Consider the following 23,645-nt stretch of genomic DNA (forward strand, 5'->3'; position numbering starts at 1 on the left):
TAGGACATTTCTCTCCTACCTCTTTTAATAACTTTTTGCTTTTGAAAAATGCCAAAAGCTATTGTTCTTGTCTTTACTGACTTACAGTGTTTCTCAGCATGGTGGCCCTGATTTTGGTTTTTGATTGTACAGTGGGTATGACAGAATTAATAAACAATATCAGTTTCCTTGACTAATGCTGTTTTCTTTGGCTATAGAACCTGCAAATATAATCAATCTAATTGGATATTTACTGTTAATATTAGAACGCTGTGTGAAGTGTTTCTTATTCCTTATGAATAATTCTGAATTAGAATACTAGTCATTACAAGTAGCTAAATGTGAAATCAGAGCAAACATTTCTTGGGGGTTTTCTACCCCTGAGAGGCCTCTCAAGTGTCCCCATTGTGACCTCTGTGGGTTTCTCTTGAGCTTGAGGCTGAAATCTCAAGAGGAAAGAGGCTTAGTTTGTATTGTTGTTGCCTTAATAAGTAGGTCAATAAGCATTTGTTAAAATTGATAAATACCCGCAGTGTGAGGGTTTTTGAAACATATTTTAATAATGAGTTGGTGTTCCTCAAGTTTAAAGAGAGACCAGTAAAAAAAAGAAAAAAGAGAGACAAAATAGTCTGCCTTGTGAAGATAGCTAATATAAAGAAGTCTTTACATTATTCTGTTAGAGAATGATAGATAATAGTTATTCCATAAGTCAATAGGTTTCCAATGAGGCCCCTAAATTTAAAATTAGAAGCACCAAGAATCAGTTACTACTGTGTTCCTAGCTGCATTTTAATGCTCTTAGTTGATAAAAGCAGAACTTTTATTTTTATCCATTATTTTCAAATTTGAACAATGTGTTCTTGGGCCATTACACTTAAGAGAGCCTCGTTTAGACTAGAAGGTGCATCCTTATTAAAAGATGGGTGTATTTCTGTTGTGTAAAAACTTTTTTCAACACTGTAGTTGGTTTCTTAATTGTGTATGAAAGTAAAGAAGTTCTAATACCTTTAGTAAATACCGGCATCACTCTCTGTACTCTACAGTGTCTTTCATAGAGATTACGAATTCTTGGAAATTAGATTTAAGAGGGTTCTTACCTTTTCCTGAATATACAGTTTCAGTATCAAGCTTTTAAAAACATTTGTAATAGATGGCTAATATTTTGAAATTAAGTTTTCAGAAAATTTTCTTTTTAGTTGTTTTCCATATATTTGTAAGTATTAGGTCATTAGATGGTTAGGAAACTTTGGGAAGATCATTAATTTTCTTCTTTGGGCTTTAGTTTCTTCTAAAATTAGGGGTGCAGGTGCAGACTAAATTATCTTCCAGTTCTGTATGATTCTTTGGTTTATTAAATATGAAAATACGTCCTTTTTAAAAAAAAAAGTTTTGGATCCAAGGCATTAGCATAATCTAATCAGGGTATAGTATTCCTGTGTCTTCAGAGTTTTACTGTTTGAGTCAAACACATATTAAATCTTGCAGAGGGAACCTGACTGGTTCTGTGGAATAAATGAAAATTCATTTGCAGGTGAACTTTGGTGTTAATTTGTTATCAGTTGTTGAATCCAGGTGTAATCCTTACACTCTGTTATCAGAACTGAGTGATTCTACGATTTGGATAATTATAAAGATTCCTGAAAGGAAACTTTAAATTGAACTATGGGGGTGTTGGGGATTTATTTAATTTAAAATAATCCATGTAAGCAATGTCTATGAATGTAGTATGTCTGGGCCTTTTCTCTGCCCATCTCCTTTTGGTGCATACTGATGTAAGTATTCTTTCAATAAGCATTTGCTAGATTTCTCTGGGTATTGTTTTAATGGAAAGAAAAATGATTTATTTAGAGTCAGGCAGGATTAACTTCTAGTCCTAATTTTACTATCAAGTTAGCCATTGTTTTCTTGCTCCTGAACAAGCTGCTGTTTCAATAAATCAAGCACTCCTTTACTGGTCCTTGGATTCCTCATCTGTAAAATAGAATAATACCTCTCTAAAAAGAGTTTTTGTGGGGAAAAAAAAAAAGTTTTTGTGGGGGTTTACCCTGTTAACTGTCTAGCATATAACAAGAGCTTGATAAATGGCAGCTGTTTTTATTATATTATTATACAGACATTTATTCAGCATCTTTTGTGGCATTTTGAAAGTGTTGGGGTTACAAAATATGGAACCCTGGATGGTCAGTGATACATTTCTATATTGGCTGTGGTAAACTGTGCAGTAAAGACACATGTTGGAAATGTGTGGTTGTTACAAAAAGGTGCTTGATTTTTTTAATTCCATTTGATTCCTCTGGTTTTGTATTCTTTAAATGCCTTTTCTAAATAATATCAATATTTGGGGCACTTGGGTGACTCAGTGGGTTAAGCATGTGACTCGATATCAGATCAGGTCTTAATCTCAGGGTTGTGAATTCAAGCTCTGCACTTGGGCTCCATGCTGAGCAAGGAGCCTTCTTTAAAATATATAAGTAAATAAATAATCTCAAGATCTAGTTAAATTATAGGTGATATGTAAGGGGTAAGTGGCAGATGCTGGATAGGAGCCCAGGTCTATTTGATTTCAAGCATAGCTATCTTTGTTTATATTATAATTGGGATGACCACAGAATTTGTCTCCCAAATGAGAATGCTTTTGAGAATGAAAGCTATGCTGGGACAACAAGTGTAAACCTGGACTGTCCAAGGAAAAATGAGGATGTCTGACCAGCCCAATTATAGCTAGGATAAACAAGTTTATGATGTTGAATCTAAAACTTCTGAAGCATTTTGGTTGAACGCAAACACCCACCCTCAGTTTAAAAAAAAATTTTTTTTTTTTGCATGGTTATTGTTTTTGCAGTAAACTAATTGACCTTAGATCTGCAGAAAAAAGTACTTATTGAATAATAAATAATCCAATATCTTAAAAATACTAGCCATGATGCATATGTTCACTTTCATATTTTTTCTTTTTTCTTAATTCCATTAAGACCAGCAAGATTTTAATAGAGAATGGGAATGGGTAAATGAAATAAGCCTTTATGTTCTTACATATGTCAAATGAACTTTATAAACAAAGTCTAAAATTAAAACCATCATATTCCAGAGTTTTTTCTTTGGGAAGGCAGAGATGTGGGTGTCACTGAAAAATCAGATATTTTTTAATCAGCTCTTTTATTGCCTGTATCTATCAGTCTATCACTCATCTTTCTTATTCCTTTTGCCTCATGTCTCTAGGTGTCCTGTGATTTTATTTAGGAAAGTATGAAACTACTCTGTTAAAAATTCAGATGATCAGAGTTTTTACAATAGAAGCATCATAGTCTTGTAGAATTAATGGGGGTTTAATAGCAGACAATGAAGGTTTGAAATTCTGCCTCTCCCCTCCTTTGCTGTGTGTCCTTGTGCAAATGATTTAACCTCTGAGCCTCCATTTCTTTACTGTGGTGTGGGAATTAGAAAACACATTTAAAGTCCTGGGCACATAGTAGGTGATGTAATGACGGCAGTTATAATTTTATGACTCTGACTAGAAACCGTTATTTTATGAAGTTATAGTCCCAATCTTACCACTAATCTTGTGCATGCAGACTTTCACAGTTCCCTTTAGTGGGTTTTCATTTAAACATTCTCTCTCTCCCTCTTGGTTCTGTTCACTGTGTCCTGAGGAATTAGTGGTTGGCAGCAGAAACCTCCTTTCTGTAAGACAGAAAGTGGGCCCTCTCCCAGGGATTCAGTAGGTTGTCTAGGTTCACCATCCCTGACTTCCAAACTGCCAAGGGTACATCCCCCGCCCAACTAACATTCAAGTTGCCTGTGTGAAGGAGTGATTTGTTGCGGCCTCTAACTGCTTCTTCTCTTCCTTCCTTTTTGTCATCCTGCAGTGTTCTGTGCCAAGGTCTTTGTGGCTAGGCTGCGCCAACCTGGTAGAGAGCATGTGCGCACTGAGTTGCCTGCAGAGCATGCCCAGTGTCAGATGTCTCCAGGTGCCTCTCTTCTTTCTTGTTGTAAATGTGTTTTTTACGTATGCCATGAACATTTGTTGAAACTTGCAGTAGTGTGTTTAATCCAATGTTAAGTCTGCTAAATGTTCTGTGTAACCCTCTGCTTTTCTCCAGCCTGGGTGCCCCACATGGAGGAGTTAGTACCAGGAGGGGCCCCTCTGAGAAAATGGGTCTTTGGCTGGGCCCGATTCTACTCTTTTTCTGCTCCTGCTTTTATTCCCCTCTCCCCCTCTCCCCTACCTTGAAGTTCTGATTCTCACTTTTAATAGTTGTGCATGTGCCCACAAAACCCTGACATTTTCCATTTGGCTACTTTTAACAGTTCTTTGTTGAGTTGGGAGGGTTTCATAATTAAAGTGGTGATTTTTCTATTTTGAAACTCATCCTTTTGGCATGCTTTCTCTCCCTCCTTCAAAAAAGGAGTAGGGAGGGAATTATTAATTGTATAAAATCTCAAATTGAAGTTTATTAAAGGTCACAGCTTTATGCTGCCAATAATTGTTGGTTTGGGCCACTTCCCAAAGGCCAGATCTGACACCTGTCCTCAGGGTCTACCCAGGTTTCCAGGCCGAGGCTGGCAGAGAATTCCACAGATAAAAGTAAAACTTTTGGGGGTGGGGGTGGGGAGGGATTGCTCAGGAAAAAAGCGGTTAGCAGGAATGGGGCCTGACTGCACTCACTTGTTGGGATGGATTCTGAGGGAGCCAAGGCAGAAAGCATTGTGACTTTATTGGGGAAGTTCTTTTTAGAGAAAACGTGTATTTAATTAAGTATGATTTCAGTAGCAATATTCAGTTTTCATCACTGCATATTCCACACAGTTCATTATATCTTTAAAAAGTGATATTAAATTCCTGGTGTCCTGTGGAGACTGCCCTGTTTTAGGAAAACATTGTAAAATGAGGAAATGGGTTAGAGGGATATTATTGATGGCGTGGATGACTTTACTGTTCTCGAAGTTCTCTTTCTATTCATGTTTACAGTCTCTGAATGGAGTGGGGGAACCAGGAAAGAGGAGAATTTCATATTGGGATTGTGTATTTTATTTACTTATTGGCAAACATTCTGAGTCGCATTGGTGTGGTTATTGATTCAAATTGCTTTCTTTAGAAAACTGTACTGGAACCTCAGTAACACAACTAACTAGAGAGTGAATTCAGTACAAGATCCAGTTGTTTTAGGAGTCTGCATAAAAAGGCGGTACAAAACCTAGGGTCCAGGGATTAGGTGTTTCAGTGAGGCTCTGATGTAATATGTGTTTATCTTTGGAAAAGCAGCTTTCCTGCATGCAGTGTAACTTTAACAAAAATGTTCTTGAAGTGGCAGACTGTTGTTGCATGGACTCTCCTTGGTGCTAAATAATGGATATTTGCATTATAGTAATAGTGTGTTTTTCTGAAATGCTTATTACTTGAATGTTTAAAGTTAATTGTTAGTGGGGCGAGTGAGTTTTTTCCAGAAATTGAAGTAGGGGAGGAACTGTAGTGCAGATTGAAGTGCAGATTCTTTTTACTGCATTCAGTTCAAAGTAATTGACCAGTGGGAAACATTATTCAATATATTTTAGTATATTGTGAATTCTCTGGAGGTGGGGTGTGTGGGAGGAAATAGGGGTTCTTACCTTGTTGAAAATGGAAACCCAAATGTGTTCAAAGTTCTTTGACTTACCTCTCCCAGGGAAAATTATTTGAGAGAAAAAATGTAAACTTTGCCTTGATTAGACATTGAAATGTGGTGGAATACTGAACGATATTTACTGAAATGTGAATGGAGCAAATACTGTTTTAAGAGATGTATTAGGAATTGTGTTTATTTAGGTTTTTGTTTTCTTATATAATTGAGAGTCTGCAGCACAGTAGAATGAAGTATGCACTCAGCTGATTGGAATTAGCAAATCGTTACTCTGTTTTGTTCCCTCTGTGAGTGGAAGTAAACATATATTTAAGAACATGTTAGATTTCCTTCCTGTCTACTCACTGGTTTTAGGTATTACTGTTTTTAACACCAGTGTTCCTGTTCTCTTTCTCCAGGCTCCAAACAGTGCTACAGTTTAGTTGATTTAATTTCGGCTTGGGTTTTCAAAGAATGCCGGTTAGTTTATATGCTACATCTTTGGTTTATCACAGAGATGACTCTTGCCTGACATTACATACCTCTCAGGGAGCCCATTGTAAGGAGGCCTCAGAGGAGAACAGGTTACCTGAAGAGCCTGCTTGACTTTGCTTGGGCTCTGGAGTTGCATGACAGGGTCCTTCTGAAAATTACCACACCTGACCCATTGCCTGTTGGAGCTTGAGCCAATTAGCCTGCCTGTGTGGCTGAATTAGTGTACCTTCTGAAAAGTAGGAATAAAGATAATAGTTATCTTTAGGCATTATGCAATCCCTCTAGGTTCTGCTTGCTGTGGGTGAGAAGGGAAAAGGGATTGCTAAGACTGAAAAAAAAAAATCACTCTTTATCTCCATAAACTGTTAAAAAAAAATAAAGACAACTTACCATCAACAGTACTTGGCACTTCACATAGATTAGCTTTGTGACAACCAGGTGAGGTAGGTGTTATTTTCCCCATTTTTCACATGTGGAAACTGAGTTTCAGAGGTGATATGTGTTGTTGGACCCAAGTTAATACCACGTAGCTGTGAAGTAGTAGAGCTGGCATTTGAACCCTAGCTCGACCCAATTCCAAAATTGTTCTTTACTCTTGCTTGAATGCTACTATTTCTGGAATTTTCCATCTTAGCTTTGTTTGTGAAAACTTTACTTTTGAGATATCTGGTGTGTGGCTTGTTTAGCCATTGTTTATTTGAAAATAAAAAAAAAGAAAAACCTGCCAAATATTTGTAGGTGAAAAAAATTGCATTCCTGTGGCCAAAATGAATCCTCCTGAATCTTAAAGCTAGTGAGTTTCCTGAATGGCTTTTCTGCAAGAAATTTACTGAGCATTTGGTATGTGCCAAGGCCTATACGGGTGCTGGCCACATAAAGATGAAGAATACAAACTTGTTCCCTGCTCCAAAGGAATGTGTTGTAGTAAGCAGACCTGTTAAGGAAAATCCAGACTAAACTACAAGTATAGTGTGAGACAGAGAATGTGTGTAATAAATTATGAAGTTATCCAAATGTATATGTGCTTTTAAAAAAATGTGAACCAGGGCGCCTGGCTGGCTCAGTGGGTTAAGCTGCTGCCTTCGGCTCAGGTCATGATCTCAGGGTCCTGGGATCGAGTCCCACATCGGGCTCTCTGCTCGGCAGGGAGCCTGCTTCCTCCTCTCTCTCTGCCTGCCTCTCTGCCTACTTGTGATCTCTCTCTGTCAAATAAATAAATAAATCTTTAAAAGAAAAAAAAATGTGAACCAGTTTAAACAAAGACTAAATGCTTTTTTTTTTTTTTTTTAAGAACAGTTAAACTGGAATATCTGGATGTCTCTGAACAAGCTGAACTGAATCAATTTCTCAGTTGGTTCAGCTCTCCAGATTGAATCAGTTGATTGTTACATTGAATAATCAAGAGTTCAGACCATGAAGAATTATTTGCTAAGCCTCTAAGACTATTCTGGCATGGGATTAATACCAATGTTAATAGTGTGTATCGTTTATTTTCCACTTTCTTTTTATGTGTCAGGCTCTAGGTACTAGATTATTTCATTTAATCCTTATGGAAAAGTTATCCGTGATAGCTTTTTGGTATATGCAGTTATTGAACTGAATTGACTTCCTTAAGGTTACACATTTGTTAAAGTGGCAGAACTGGGTTATGAACGTAGGTCTCGATAACTGCAAAGCCAGTGCCTTGGTCACCATGCTGTTGATAGTAACTTGGCAAATGCCATTTTAAGGTTGGAACAAATTCTCCTTTATTTCTAGTGTTAAAAGTTGAATGCTAACACGCCTAGAATGGTAGTAATGGACTGACAAATTTTCTTGGTAATGCCATTTGGAAGCTCTCAGCTGGGGAGAGTATTAGCGATAAGCTTTTCTCAAGGCAAAGACTGATGATTTGTATTGACAGCAAGGATCATGTGGATCAAGTTTTAGTGCCTTCTCCCTTCCAAGCTCTAGTATGGATAGTGCTGGACAATCTGTACAACTTCGTGGCAGCTGCCTTTCTTGATTTTTTTCTTACTTTCAGTATGGACAGTGAGCCACAGAGGTTTAAGAACACTTTAGTTGGAACTTACCGTGGGATGAAAGGATGTTTTTAGATATGGGCTGTAGCTTGGTAGAAAAGAGTCCTGGCTCTGGAGCAGACAAGTTCAGTTCTAGTCTTCCACCTGCTGCTTAGTAGCTCTGTGACACAAGGCAAGTTACTTAACTTCCCTAAATCTCAGTTTCCTCATCCTTAAAAATATAGTTCTATCTGCCTACAGGATTTTGTGAAGTAGAGGAAGGTAACAGCTATCCCTTACTGATTGCTTGTTTGTTGAGGGGATGAAAATCCATTTCTGTCATTGCTTCTTCCTGCTTCCCTATTCAAGGAGAGGGAATTCCAGTCTTACAGTCTTGGATTCCATGCCAGGGCAGGCTAAGAATAGGATAAAGGACCAAACGATGATATGGCCCCAACTGTCAGGTGTTCTTTTGTTGAGCTGCTTCCGTTTGTCAGAGTGGGTGTTGCAACTCAATTGTCTTTGTCCTTTTTCTAATGAACATTGGGGTTTTATCATTTCTTGTTACATATCCTGTTGTACTCTGAGGCTACTGGGAAGGCTTGGAGTAACCTTTTGGATTATTTAATGGCACAGTCTATTATATTTTATGAACACTAAAAAAATTCTTTTCTCTTTATAAGAAAATTTACAAAATATCATTACTTAAAAAAAAAAAAAAATCAGTAAACTCACCACCCAGAGAGAACATCTGTTGTTTTAGGGTCTGTCTTTTTTGTTAGGCAAGGAGGAAACCATCAAATTGTGCAGGCTCTCTGAATTACTATGGTGATGATAGTGATTGTAACCAGTGGTGTTTTAAATGTCCTTTGGAACCCCAGAGTTTGACTTTGGAGTCACAAGTGGGTTAAAGGAGAGCTTAACATAGTGCTTACTCTGAATTTATCTCTATTACACAGCAGGGCTCTTTGTAAGATTTTATGTGAAAAATTTTACTATGGAAATTCCCAAACATACAGAAAAATAAAGAGTACCATTCAGCTCAACCTTGAATAATATTCAAAATTAATGCTATTCTTAGTTCAGCTTTCTTCTTTTCCAGCTTAGTGTTTGCCAGGGCATTTTTTTTTTTTTTTTGAAGATTTTATTTATTTATTTGACAGAGAGAGGTCACAAGCAGGCAGAGAGGCAGGCAGAGAGAGAGAGGAGGAAGCAGGCTCCCTGCTGACCAGAGAGCCCGATGCGGGACTCGATCCCAGGGCCCCGAGATCATGACCCGAGCCGAAGGCAGCAGCCCAACCCATTGAGCCACCCAGGCGCCCCTGCCAGGGCATTTTAAAGCAAATCTAAGAAGGCCTATAAAGTAAAAAGATGTTAGAGAAATCAGTTTCATGTCATCATTAAGAAAATTGTAAAAATGGTTCATAGATTTATTTATTTATTTATTTTTTAAAAGGCTTTTTTTTTTTTTAAGATTTTATTTATTTATTTGACAGAGAAATCACAAGTAGACGGAGAGGCAGGTAGAGAGAGAGGAAGGGAAGCAGGCTCCCTGCTGAGCAGAGAGCCCGATGTGGGACTCGATCCCAGGACCCTGAGATCATGATCTGAGCCGAAGGCAGCGGCTTAACCCACTGAGCCACCCAGGCGCCCTGGTTCATAGATTTAAAGATAGTATGATTGGTACTGAAAGTTATAAAAGACATATAAAATTTCCTTTGACCCCAGGTCTTACTTCCCAAAATATCACTTGATGAGTTTTCTAGTACCCTTTTAGTATATGTTGACCATTCTTCCCTGTCACCATATAAAACCCTATATGACCTTATTCTCTTTTATAGCTGCAATAATACTGCATTGTATTATTTATCATTTAAAAAAGAATTTGGCCAATTCCCTATTGAGGAAACTTTAAACATCAGTTTTTTTTGTATCCTAGCGCTCCAATTTACTATTTTCGTTGGATATTTATCTTAGGCTTGCAAGATTATGTCTTTAGAATAAACTCGTAGAAGTAGAATTGCTTGACCAAAGAATACCAGTGGTTAATTAAATTATCTGTATATAGAAAAATTTAATAATCTCTCCCTTCCAATCTCCCCCTACACCCAAATGTTAACAGTTTGTTGTCTAACACTGTGTATTTGTTTTTGTTTTGTTTTGTTTTTAACCTGAGGGTATATTACTGTACAATTAAGGGATTTTTCTTCCTTTTTTTAAATAGAAAAACTGATATAGCACCTTCCTTTACTTCCTTTATTTACTTCACACTGTATTACAGACATGTCCTCAGATTTATAAAGTCTAAATAACTCATCAGTGGTACTTTATTCGTTCGTAGATTTGGTGGGGGGGGTGGTGAGAAAGAAGAGTACAGTTTTTTTTCTTTTTTGAATTACAACATAGTTATAGAGAAATCAGAAATCTAAGTATATATAGCTCTCTGGTTTATCACAAAGTGGGTGGTGCTTTTTTTGATAGGTGTGGCTGAATTGTTTTCATGGAGGTTAGAACATTTTAATTAATTAATTTATTTGAAAGTGAGAGAGGTGGACGAAGCTGGGGGTAGGAGAAGGAGAGAGAGACTCTAAGTAGGCTCCACACCCAGCCTGTCGAGCCCTGTGCTTGATCTCACAACCCTGGGATCATGACCTGAGCCAAAATCAGGAGTTGGACACTCAACTGACTGAGGCACTCAGGCACCCCACTCGGACCATTTTATAGACTTTGAAAGTTCACATTTCCTGTGGAAGAGAGCCTCCACTATGGGAAAATTAAAACTACATTTTGTGTTACTAATAGTTTTAATTAATGGTTTCTTAAACAGAGTGCATGATGAAAAGGTTTAACAGTATAATTTGAGGATAGGGAGGCAAACAAATGGGATTCAGACCACATTAGAAAATGTCCTTACATTTTCAACAAAAATGATGTCTTAGATCTCATATAACAGACACTTACTATGTTACTTATAAAAATGCTTATATTATATGTTTCTATTGATTTATATTTATTATTCCTTTTATGAAAGTAACAATTTTTCATTGCAGAAATTTTAAGTATGAAAAAGAAATGAACCATTCAGTCATATTCGCACTTCATTTTAGTGTCCATTCTTTTTTTCTTGACATTTTATTTCCATATATGTATTATATATATTTTTTATTTCTTTGTTTATGTATAGGCCCATATTCTCTAAACTGAATTGTAACCTGATTTTTATCAATATGGTTTATATTAGTAAAAGTCTCTATTTTCAATTGTCTGGGCGTGCAGTGATTTAATCAGTCTCTCTCTCTTTTTTAAAAGATTTTTATTTATTTATTTGACAGAGAGAGATCACAAGTAGGCAGGGAGGCAGGCAGAGAGAGAAAGGGAAGCAGGGTCCCTGCTGAGCAGAGAGCAAGAAGCGGGCGGGGCTTGATCCCAGGACTCTGAAATCATGACCTGAGCTGAAGGCAGAGGCTTAACCCACTGAGCCACCCAGGCGCCCCTAATCAGTCTCTTTTGATGGACATTAAGGTCACTAAGTTTTAGTGTCTATGATTAATTCCTCAGATTGTATTATTCATTGGAAAAATTCTGACTCAGAGGAACCATACAACCTTTCTTAGGGCTTTTAAATTTTGACCAAACTTCAAAGAAAAAGATTATTCTAATTTACATTACAGTAGTTCCCCCATTATCTGTGAGGAATACTTTCCAAGACCCTCAGTCGGTGTGTGAAACTGCTGATACTACCAAACCCTGTATATACTATGTTTTTTCCTATACATATATATATATTACAAAGTTTACTTTATAAATTAGGCACAATAAGAGATGAACAAAAATATTAAAATAGAACAATTGTAACAAAATACTGTAATAAAAGTTGTGTGAACATGGTCTCTCTCAAAGTATCTTACTGTACTGTACTTCTTATGATGAAATCAGATGATAAAATGCCTCCATGATGAGACGAAGTGAGGTGAATGACGTAGGCGCTGTGACGTAATGCTAGGCTGCACGTGACTTTCTGATGACGAGTCAGAGGAGGATATCTGCCTCCAGACTGTAGCTGACTGTGGGTAACTGAAGCTGCAGAAAGTGGGTCTGTGAGTTGGGGGGACTGCTGTATTCCTAGCAACGTATGATCATAGCAGAGATACATGCTCAGTAGAGAACTGGAAAACATAGGAAATCACGAAGACCAAATTAAAAATCAGTCATTGTTTATTCATTTGTTTTTCTTCAAGCAACAAATATTTATGATACTTCTACTCTGTGCCAGGGATTAATGTAGTGGATAAGTATACAGGATTTCCCAAAACAGACAAAAAGCCACTCTGTCACTTTGTCTTGGAACCTAAATTTTAGTAGGGGAAAAAAAGATAATGAGTAGAGCACCATAATATGTTAGATAGTAGTAATTGCTATCGAGGAGAAGTGAGCTAGAGCATTCCAAGATTTGGGGCTTTTATTCTGCGTGAGATAGGAAGTCATTAGAGAATTTTGACCAGAGGACTAGTTTGTCTCTCTAATATTTAACAGGATCTTTTGCTACTGTGTAGATGATATAATGGAGAGAGAAAGCAGGGAGACCAAATCTAAGATTGGCTAGGGTTCTTCAGAGAACCGGAACCAGCAGTAGATAGATGAGTAGGTAGATACATAGGTAGGTAGTTAAATACATATGTTAGAGCATTGGCTCATATGATTGTGGAGACTGGCAAGTTTGAAATTTGTGGGACAGACCAGCAGCCTGGAAACTCAGGCAGGGTTTCTCTGTTGCAGTCTTGAGGCAGAATCTTTACTCTTAAGGCCCTCAGTTTATGGATAAAGCCCATGTCCATTATGGAGGGTGATCTCCTTTGCTCACAGTGTACAACATACTCATACTCATACTCATAGTGTGCAACATCTATCTAGACCAGTGCTTGGGTAAATAACTGGCCACCATCATCAGATATCTCTTCTTTAGAGGCCTTCTCTGACCACCCAACCTAAAATAACTTCCTGCTTTTCACTCTCTTCTTTTACCCTGCTTTTATTTTTTTCTTCATAGCACTTAGCACTGCCTGGAGTTATATTCCGTGTTTTCTTCCCCCTCCTATCTGTCATCTTTCTTCCCCACCAGAATCTGTCTTTTGTGAGAAAAAGGGTCCTGTCTTATTCACTGCATGGTAAATATACCCATTTTCTAGAGTAGTCCATGAATAGCATAATGAATAGGAATATGAAGGAATGGCTGTCTTTAAGCTTTGTTAGGATTATATGGTGTAGTGGTATTTGCTGTCCTAGCTACAACTACTTTGGACTTTATTCTCTGAGTTCTTTGAATCCAAGTGTTCATCATGTGAGTTGAAAGAGTATTTTGAGTAAAAATTGATTTTGCTTTGAAGACCAGCTTGTTGTATTTTTGTTTTGTTTAAAAAAATACTCTTTTTCTGATTATAAAAGTAATACATGCATGTTGTAGAATGTTTGGATGACAGTGGAAAGGAAAATGAGAAATAATCCTCGATTTAGGAAGTACCATTCTTACTGTTTTGGCATATTTTCTGTCAGTATTTCATCCGTGTTTATGTTTCATAGTTGAAAATTTTTATATGTGTATGTAATTTCATATTTATTTTACTTTATATGCTTTGTACACTTAGGATGATTGTTAATGTTTTCCTATTACTAAAAATTTCTCATGACATAATTTGAAATTACCATGTAATGTATTTGATGAACATCATGTGATTTGTCATTTTTCTGAGTGTTTATTTATTTATTTATTTTTTTAAAAAGATTTTATTTATTTATTTGACAGAGAGAGATCACAAGTAGGCAGAGAGGCAGGCAGAGAGAGAGAGGAGGAAGCAGGCTCCCTGCTGAGCAGAGAGCCCGATGCGGGACTCGATCCCAGGACCCTGAGATCATGACCTGAGCCGAAGGCAGCGGCTTAACCCACTGAGCCACCCAGGCGCCCCTTCTGAGTGTTTAGAATCTTCATTTTTAAATGTTAAAATACTAATCACCATTTTTGTGCATAAATCTTTGCCTTCCTTTTGAATTACTTAGAATATATTTCCAAGAGACATACTGTATATGTCTTGTTAAATTGTTTTCCAGAGAGTTTGTATCTCATTGTACCCACACTAAGATTTAACACTATTATTTTGAAAAAGTTTAACAAGCCTGTTCAGTAGTATATTCTAAATTCACAAGCCTCTTTACAAATTCCTTTCTGAGCAATTTGAGTATATGCTAAGTCAGGTAAGGCATGGCCTTCTGAAAGAAGATCTAATGCTACTGAATATGCTTAGCCAAGGAAAAGAACTCCAGAGACATTTTCAAACACGTAACAGCTGTGCCACCTGTGCCTTCTTATTGATTTCCTGGGTGCTATGATGGACTTCAAAATTGAGATTCAAGGGCGTCTGGGTGGCTCAGTCATTAAGCGACTGCTTTCAGCTCAGGTCATGATCCCAGGATCCTGGCATCAAGCCCTACATTAGGCTCCCTGCTCAGCGTGAAGCCTGCTTCTCCTACTCCCACACCCCCTGCTTATGTTCCCTCTTTCTCTGTGTCTCTCCCTGTCAAATAAATAAAATCTTAAAAAAAAAAGAGAGAGATCCTTTAGTTAGAATGAGGTTATTCAGAAATACTTAAAGTATAGAATCACTTGTAAATCCTGTACATATTTACTGACTACCTACTATGTACCATGTACTGTGCAATGGCCTGATAATACGAAGAATCAACTGCCAATTTTTGTAGACGGATCGTACAAAGAGACTCTTTATGGAGGTTCTTTATCCCCTCTCCTCCTTTTTAGAATTCCAGGAGTCAATGATTGGAGTCTTTATATAAGATCTCTTATATTACAGGATGCTTCCTAGTTATTTAATTTGGAATAAAAGGTGAATGTTAAATCCTCCACCTTTAAGACAGCAGGATATGAAAACTTAAAGATTAAATTATTGGTAGCAGAAGACACTATGACCTAATTAATTTGAAAGAAAAGATTTTGCCAAAGGGGATCTGGAAAAGTTCACAGGAAAGGGATGGATAGATGAACTCATAATTGTTGACTTGTAGTGAATGGCTTGGGAAAATTGAACCTCATTCAGTCCTAGTTTGAGATGGTTATTGAGAGCATCTGACAGTAGTGGTGAAAAGAAGCATGGAAGATTTCAGCACATTTCTTCTGAAAGATATGATCCCACAGTTTGTTTTATTTTTATTTATTTATTTGTTTGTTTTTAAAAATATTTTACTTATTTGACAGACAGATCACAAGTAGGCAGAGAGGCAGGCAGAGAGAGAGGGTGGGGGAAGCAGGCTCCCCGCTGAGCAGAGAACCCAACGTGGGGCTCGATTCCAGGACCCTGGGATCATGACCTGAGCCGAAGGCAGAGGCTTTAACCCACTGAGCCACCCAGGCGCCCCTTATTTTTATTTGTAAAATTCTTTAGAAGCTAGGCTCCACCCCTAACATGGGGCTTAAACTCATGACCCTGAGATTAAGAGTCATATGATCCACCAGCTGAGCCAGCCAAGTGCCCCTGATCCCACAATTTGAAGTGTTGGGTATTAATTAATGCACACCAGCTGTTGAAAGATTTTGCTTTTTGTTTAGTTTGAGACAGTTTCGAGCATAATTCTGAGTTCAGTGCAAAGAACTTTTTGTTTCTCAAACCATTTGAAGGTAAAGCTAACTGAATAGTTTGTTTTGCTCTAATGTTTTAGTGTATGTTTCTTATGGACGAGGTTGTTTTTCATAATCCTAATAGGAGAATCAAATTAATAAAATAACATTGACACATTACTGCCATCCAAACTTTGGTTTCTGTTCATTGGAAGTTCAGTAATTTTTTTTTTTTTTAATTTTTACTTATTTATTTGACAGAGAGTGAGATCACAAGTAGGCAGAGAGTCAGGCAGAGAGAGAGGAAGAAGCAGGCTCCCTGCTGAGCAGAGAGCCTGATGCTGGGCTCTATCCCACGATCCTGAGATCATGACCTGAGCTGAAGACAGAGGCTTAACCCACTGAGCCACCCAGGCACCCCAGTAATGGTTTTTTTAATAGCAAAGGTATCCAGTTCAGAATGATGTTGTCATACTTACTTAATTTCTTAATCTTGAATAGTTTCTCAGTCTTTGCTGGACTTTTGTGACCATGACACTTCTGAAGATTATAATTTATTTTGTAGTTATGTCTGTCAATTTGGGTTTGTCTTTTCCCTTATGATTAGAATTAAGTTGTACATCTTTGAAAGGAATATCACAAAAATGATGCTGTATTCTTCTTATTGCATCCAATTATCCAGTGGTGTATGGTTTTGGTTTGCCTCACTACTTATGGTGATCAGCTTGATTACTTGAGTAAGGTGGTATCTAGCAGCTTTCTTCACGGTAAAGTTATCCTTTTTCCCTTTGTAATTAAATATTTTGTGGCGTGGTACTTTGAAACTAAATGCTTTTTCATTAGAATTTCAGTTTATTCATTTATTTTATCAGTATAGATTTGTGGTTCCTACTTTACTAAGTGGTTATAATTTCTTATTATCATTATTTATTTTGATGGTCAGGCTGTTGAGTGTTTGGCTAGTGGATGCCCCTTCAACTTGGCTCCTGTATCCTTTTGATCTTTAAGCACTTCTTACTTTCTGCTACAACAAAAATGTCCCAGGTTCATTTTTTATTTTCCTATACTCTGTGCTGGGATGAGTCGATTCTCCAAGGAGCATTGGTTACTTTTAGTGAAGAATGGTATTTAAATCTCTGTGGTAGGTGTGCTTAGTGCTACTGGGATTGCTTTTAGGCCCTCTCAGGCAACCATGTTAGGTAATACATGTATAATTTTGTCTTTCTTCATAAAAAAAAAAAAATTCCCTCCTTTTCTGTGTACTAAAAACCATGAATTCACAATATTTCCAATTCTAGTCTCATAGATTTCATTCTAGCCTTATGTAAGGTAACACTTTCTGTCTTTAGAGTTTTTTTTTTTTTTTTAAAGTAGGTTCCATGCCCAGTGAGGACCTCAGTGCGGGACTTGAACTCACAACCCTGAGATCAAGACCTGAGCTGAGATCAAGAGTCACATGGTTAACCAACTGAACCACCCAGGCACCCCTGCTTTTTGTTTTTAGAACTCTCTTCTCTAACAGCGAGAAACCTGACTTCTATTACCCACAATATATTTACGCACTCAGTTCTAGAATGTATGGTGTTATAATTGCTCACCTATATCACTGAAAAATAACTATATTAATCGTACTGAATATTTCTTCATAATTAAAATACAAATCTTTTGCTTGTGGCTGTTTAGTCTACTGAGTTTCAGAAGTCACTTGAGGGGCACCTGGGTGGCTCAGTGGGTTAAAGCCGCTGCCTTCGGCTCAGGTCATGATCTCAGGGTCCTGGGATCCAGCCCCACATCGGGCTCTCTGCTCAGCAGGGAGCCTCCTTCCTCCTCTCTCTCTGCCTGCTTGTCATCTCTCTCTGTCAAAAAAATAAATAAAATCTTAAAAAAAAGTCACTTGATTTAGTTTTCCCCCATCATTAAGTGTGATTTTATTATTCATTTGGAGTATATTTAGTTTGATTTCTTTTGCTGATATTCCATCTCTCCCAATCCTTGCTGGTTATATTTTTGAGTACCTAAAGCATTTAATATACCTAGTTCTAAGAATCAAAACAACACAGGCAGGTATAGGCATCCTTCTGTCCTGTTCTCATTCTTCCCATTCTGTTTCCGCTGAGTAACCAGTTTCATTAGTTTCTGGTTTATCCTTCCTGGGTTTTTTAGTGTACTAATGAACAGGAACATGTATATTTTCTTATTTCTGCTCTGCTTATTTCTTCTACAAAAGGTGGCACATAGATAGATACATAAATTCTCCATTTCACTTTATTTTTTTTTCACCTAAAAGTGTACCTTGAAAATTACTCTATATTAAGGCCTTAATTATTCCTGCTTAAGGATGCATAGTATTCATTGTGTTGATATGCCATAGTTTATTCAACCAGTATCTTATATATGAGCATATGGGTTGCTTCCACTTTGTTTTGAAATTATGTACGGTGCTCCATTGAATAACTTTGTGCATAGGTATTTTCAGAATGTTATTTAATTACCATGTATCTTCAGGGATAATTCCTAGAAGTGGGATTGCTGGATCAAATGTAACTACAGATGTAATTTTGTTAAATATTGCCAAGTTGTCCTCCAAAAGGGTCGTACATGTTTGCTTTCCCACCAGACATATATGAGAGTGCCTGTTTGATCACTGGTTCACTGACAGAATATTTGCCAGTGTTAGGTGAGAAATGTGTAACTTTGATTTGCATCTCCTTAAGAGTAAGTCTGGACATCTTTTCTTATTTAAGGGTCATTTTTATATCTTTTAAAAAAGTTTGATCATACTTTTCCCTATTTCCTATTGGGATTTTGGTAATTTTTGCCCTCAATGTCAAGGAAATTTTAGGGGTGTAAGTCCTTTCATTTGTGACATATGTTATAAGTATTTTTTTCCAGCTTTTCATTTTCCTTTTGATTTTATAGTGTTAAAAATACTGCTGTGCAGAAGTTAAAAATATTTATCTAGCCAGATTTTCCTATTTTTCCTTTTATTGTATCTGGATTTTGACTTATAGTTAAATCAGCTTACCCTACACCCAGATTTGAAAGAAATTCACACATGCCTTTTTCCAGTACTTATGGTCTCTTTAAGTTTAAATTTCTGATCTATTTGGAGTCTGTTCATGTATAATCTTTTAAGTATGGCTCTAATTTTATGGTTAAAAATGGTTAATAAGTTGTCTCAGCACTCTTGTTAAAAAGATCCAACCGTTACACTTCTGGGAATATAAGGTATGGAAAACACAAACTCAAAAAGATATTTGCACACACACACACACACACCCACCCGGCAGTTGATAACAGGATTATTTATGGTAGTGAAGACATGGAACAACCTAAGTGTTCATTCATGGATGAATGCATGTAGAGTTGTGTTTTATATATACAATGGAATATTATTCAGCTATAAAAAACAAGAAAATCCTACCATTTGTGACATATTGTGGATGGACCTTGAAGACGTTATGCCGAGTGAAATGTCAGACAGAGAAAGACAAATACTGTATGATTTCACTTGTATGAAAATCTTAAAAAGCAAACAAACACCTCCAAACTCACTGAGAAAGATCACACTTCTGGTTACAAAAGATGGGGGATGGGAAGTGGGGGAATTGGAAAGGTGGTTGGTCTAAAGATACAAACCATTAGCGATGTAAGGTACAACACGGTGACTGTAGCTAACACTGCTGTACAGTATATAGGAAAATTGTTAAGAGGGTAAATTTTAAGAGTTCTCATCGCAAGGAGAAAAATAATTTCCCTTTGTATCTGTATGAGAAAATGGATGTTAGCTGTTGTTGGAATCATGTCACAGTATGTGTAAATGAAACCATCTTGCCGTGTGCCTTTTCTTTATTATTATTATTTTTTTAAAGATGTTATTTATTTGACAGAGAGAGAGAGTACAAGTGGAGGGAGTAGGAGACAGAAGGAGAAGCAGCCTCCTGGCTGAGCAGGGAGCCCAGTGCAGGACTCAGTAAAGGACCCTGAGATCATGACCTGAGCTGAAGGCAGATGCTAACTGACTGAGCTACAAGATTGTTCCAGTCTTGCTGTATGCCTTAAACTTGTACATTGATGTTTGTCAATTATTTCTCAATAACTCTCAGAAACTCCTCCTCCCCCCTCCAAAAAAACTCCTTCATCATGGGTTTTAACATTTCTTCAGTGATTGGTAACATGTAACATGCTGTTCTTTAACAGTGCATACAACAATAAATTATTATTATTATTATTATTTTTTTAAAATCCTGTTTATTTATCTCAGAGAGACAGAGAGAGAGAGTGAGCACAAGCAGGGGGAGTGGCAGACAGAGAGAGAAGCAGGCTTCCCACTGAGCAAGGAGCCTGATGTGGGACTTGATCCCAGGACCCTTAACCGACTGAGCCACCCAGGTGCCCCAGGATTATTTATGTTTAAAGTATATATGGTTTCATCTGTGGTACTAAATTAGAGGTAATATATAATGTTTACTGAAACTTGTCAGTAAAGCCTTTTGGTGGGTCCTGGCTTTGTTCCAAATGTGAAATCCAAATATATAGAATAAAAATAAAAAATAAGTTCCGCAGTGATGTGGGATGCCACTGTTACCATGTACTAAATGTCCAATATGTACTTGGATCTATTTCTGGATATTCTATTTGGTTAGACCAGGATTTGGCACAGTATGACCAGCTGGCCAAACTGAGCCTTGTTTTTGTAAATAACGTTATTTGGGAATGCAGCCACACTCATTCATTTACATATTGTATATGGCTGCTTTTGCACTACAACAGAAGAGTTAAGTAGTTGTGACAGAGACTGTGAGGCTTGCAAAGCCTAAAATATTTACCTTTTGACCCTTTACAGAAAAAGCTTGCTGACCCTACACTGAGGTAATTGTGTATACCTTTGCCATAAAAGTACCTTATTTTTCATTAGAATGGCTTATAATAGTGGATTTTAGTGCCTGGTAGGGCTGTCCCTCCCCACCCTTCCCCTCTGCCCTGCCCCCGTAGCTTTTCTTTTTCCTTTTCTTTTTTTTTTTTTTTGTCTTTCCTGAGTATTCTTGTAAGTTTGTTTGCCCATGTGAACTTGAGTATCAACTTGCCTATCTCCATAAGAAGCTTTTTGTGTGATTGTTGGGCATGTATCAAACATATGAATTGGGTGAACTGCACTTTCTATAGTGTTGAATAGTCTTGTCTAAGAATAAGTTATGAAGACTAGAATAGAGAAACTTCCAAGGAACTAGTCCACAAAAATGCAGCAGACCAGGTTTCAAGGGGAATTCTTTTAAATCTTCAAAGGACATATAGGCCAGAAGCTTCATGGGTTGTTTTGTAGCATTGATTTTGAAGAAAAATGTTTAAATTACTTTTATGGGAATCATTTTTAGTTTTTTGGTCTTTTGATCAGAGACTACTGTTTTTTGATTTTTCTCCTTTCCCAGAGACTATTGTTATTTGATTTACTATTTCTTTGTGATCTAAAATATGATCAGTTTTCATAAATTTTTCATGTGTGCTTGAAAAGTAGGTTCAGTCTCTATTAACATAGTGTAAAGTTTGATATCTCTAAGGTTTTCTACCTTCTTGATTATGCTTATTCTTTTGAACTTTGTTTTTTGTCTTCCTGATCTGGCTTGGACTGGGAGTAGTATGTGTTCATGTTTTTTTAATCTATGTCTCTTCGCATATCTTCTGCTTTCTTTTTGTGATGTGTTTTTTCCTTTTATTTTTGAAAACTTTTTAAATATTTATTTCTTTATTTTAGAGAGAGAAAGGGAGAAAGGGACAGAGAGAGGGGAAGCTGGAGCAAAGGGGGGGGCAAAGGGAGAAGGAGAGAGAATCTCAAGCAGGTTCCCCACTGAGCACAGAGCCTAACACAGGGCTTGATCCCAGGACCCTGAGATCATGACCTGAGCTGAGTCACATGCTTAACAGACTGAGCCACCCATGTGCCCAGAAATTTCCTTTTAAAATCAGGAGGTTTATAATTGTTTGTAATTGTTTGTTAATTGTTCTGTTAATACGTTTACAACTTTTTTAAAAGGCCCCTAATTCTTGGTTTTTTATTTAATGTCTTATTAACAAGTCTGTCAGTCTTCCATGGAATTCTTTAGCTCCCACTTAACTGCCTATATAACAGAGTTTTTCTTTCCTCTTCCGATCCCTTCTCCTTCCAGTTTTTAAGTTGCATTATTTCTGCTTTGTCAGAATGTATAACCTATTCTTCTACCCTCTTCTTTGTTTCTTCTTCTTCTTCTTCAAGATTGATTTATTTATTTTAGAGAGCCATGTTCTTGTACATGTGGTGGGGGGTGGGACATATGGAGAGAGAGAATTGTGGAGCCTGATTCAGGGCTTGATCTCACCACCCTGAGATCATGACCTAAGCCCAAATCAAGAGACACTAACCAACTGAACCACCCAGGGCATCTTTGTTTATGAGTTATCTCTTGGTTACTGAGGAAGGGCTCATGGGTACAGAGTTCTCTGACCTGTTAACTTGTTTAAAACTGTTTTTCTGTTGCCTTTGGATAGAACATTTTCGCTTTACATTATATTTTCTACAGTTTTAAAAAAAGATTTATTTTCTTATGACAGAGATAGGGGCACACAAGCACGGGGGACCTGGAGAGGGAGAAGCAGGCTCCCCTCTGAGCAGGGAGCCTGACATGGGTCTCAATCCCAGGATGCTGGAAGCATGACCTGAGCGGAAGGCAGACCCTTAACGAATGAGCTACCCAGGCACCCCTATTTTCTACAGTGTTTTGAAAATGCTGCTCCACTCATGCCTTACTTGGTACACTGTTTTTAAGATGTTTGATGTTCCAATGCTTTTTCTCTCAAGTTTTTTTTTTTTTTTAATTAAAGTGAGAAATCTCTTTATCTTCAAAATCTAATAATTACCACAAGATACTTCTAAGAACTTAATGCTGTGGACCAATTTTTCTGTAGTTACCAGGACACCTTTTAAACATGCAGTCAGGTTTCTTTTTATTTCTGGAAAGTTTCCGTGAGGCTTTGTTTGTTTTCTTTTCTTTCTTTTTTTTTTTTTTTAAGCAGGTTTGTTGAGGTGTAATTCACATATCCTACAGTATGCCCATTTGAAGTAATAAAATTCATTGGTATTTAGTATATTTACAGAGTTGTGCAACCATTACCATAATCAACTTAGATCCTTTCTTTCTTTCTTTCTTTCTTTCTTTCTTTCTTTCTTTCTTTCTTTCTTTTTTTAATTTTATTTATTTGACAGAGAGAGAGCATAAGCAGGGCATGGGAGAGGCAGACTGAGAGGGAGAAACATGCTGTCTGCAAAGCAGGGAGCTGGATGCAGGGCTCAGTCCCAGGACCCTAAGATCATGACCTGAACCAAAGGCAGATGCTTAACTGAGCCACCAGGCGCCCCTGGCTTAGAACATTTTCATCACCCCAAAAGAAAACCTTCTTAGCTGTCACTCTCCATTCTTCTTCACTCACTTAACCCTGGAACTTTATCCTAAAACTTGGATTACAGTTTTAAATGTTAATTCTATTTCATTTTGTGTGTTTGTATGCATATATATGCTCATATGGACTCCAATTATACATGAGATAGATCTTCTTTGTCTCTCATTTCAACCACTTTCTGTCCCATTTTGCTTCTTTATTTATCTCATTTCCATTCACTTAGGATATTTTCCTGCTTTTCTTCAGTGACACTACATTTTTCATTTGAATTTATCACTTTTGGGCCTTGTAATTTACTTTCATTTCTGTTACAGTTTTGTTTCTATTTCTTTTGCTGAGTTAAATCTTGTTTCATTTCTTTCTGCTTTTGGTTCATTTCTGTTCTTGTTTTTGAATTTCTGATTTAAGACATTTCAAAAATAACATCAAAAGCTTGCTTGAGTATATTTAATTCAGTTTAGAGTAACTTTTCAGTCAGATCCCGTAAGAGTAGTAAGGCATATCTGGTATATAATAAATTAA

The 23,645-nt window shown here is 37.1% G+C and overlaps 1 protein-coding gene across 17 annotated transcripts in view; it reads left to right on the forward strand.

The window, feature by feature from the left end:
- Positions 1 to 23,645, forward strand: part of FBXW11 (F-box and WD repeat domain containing 11) — a 121,617-nt gene that overhangs the window by 33,901 nt on the left and 64,071 nt on the right. For 7 of the 17 annotated variants that reach the window (XM_082726105.1, XM_082726115.1, XM_082726114.1 and 4 more), the window contains one exon: positions 3,846 to 3,947. The exons of the other annotated variants lie outside the window; for them this stretch is intronic. In XM_082726105.1, the coding sequence (XP_082582231.1) occupies positions 3,846 to 3,947 (102 nt within the window). The remainder of the gene's footprint in view (positions 1 to 3,845; positions 3,948 to 23,645) is intronic. 17 annotated transcript variants of the gene reach the window in all.

This window comes from Mustela nivalis, assembly GCF_964662115.1.
Source record: "Mustela nivalis genome assembly, chromosome: 3".
In the NCBI taxonomy this organism is placed as follows: Eukaryota; Metazoa; Chordata; class Mammalia; order Carnivora; family Mustelidae; genus Mustela; species Mustela nivalis.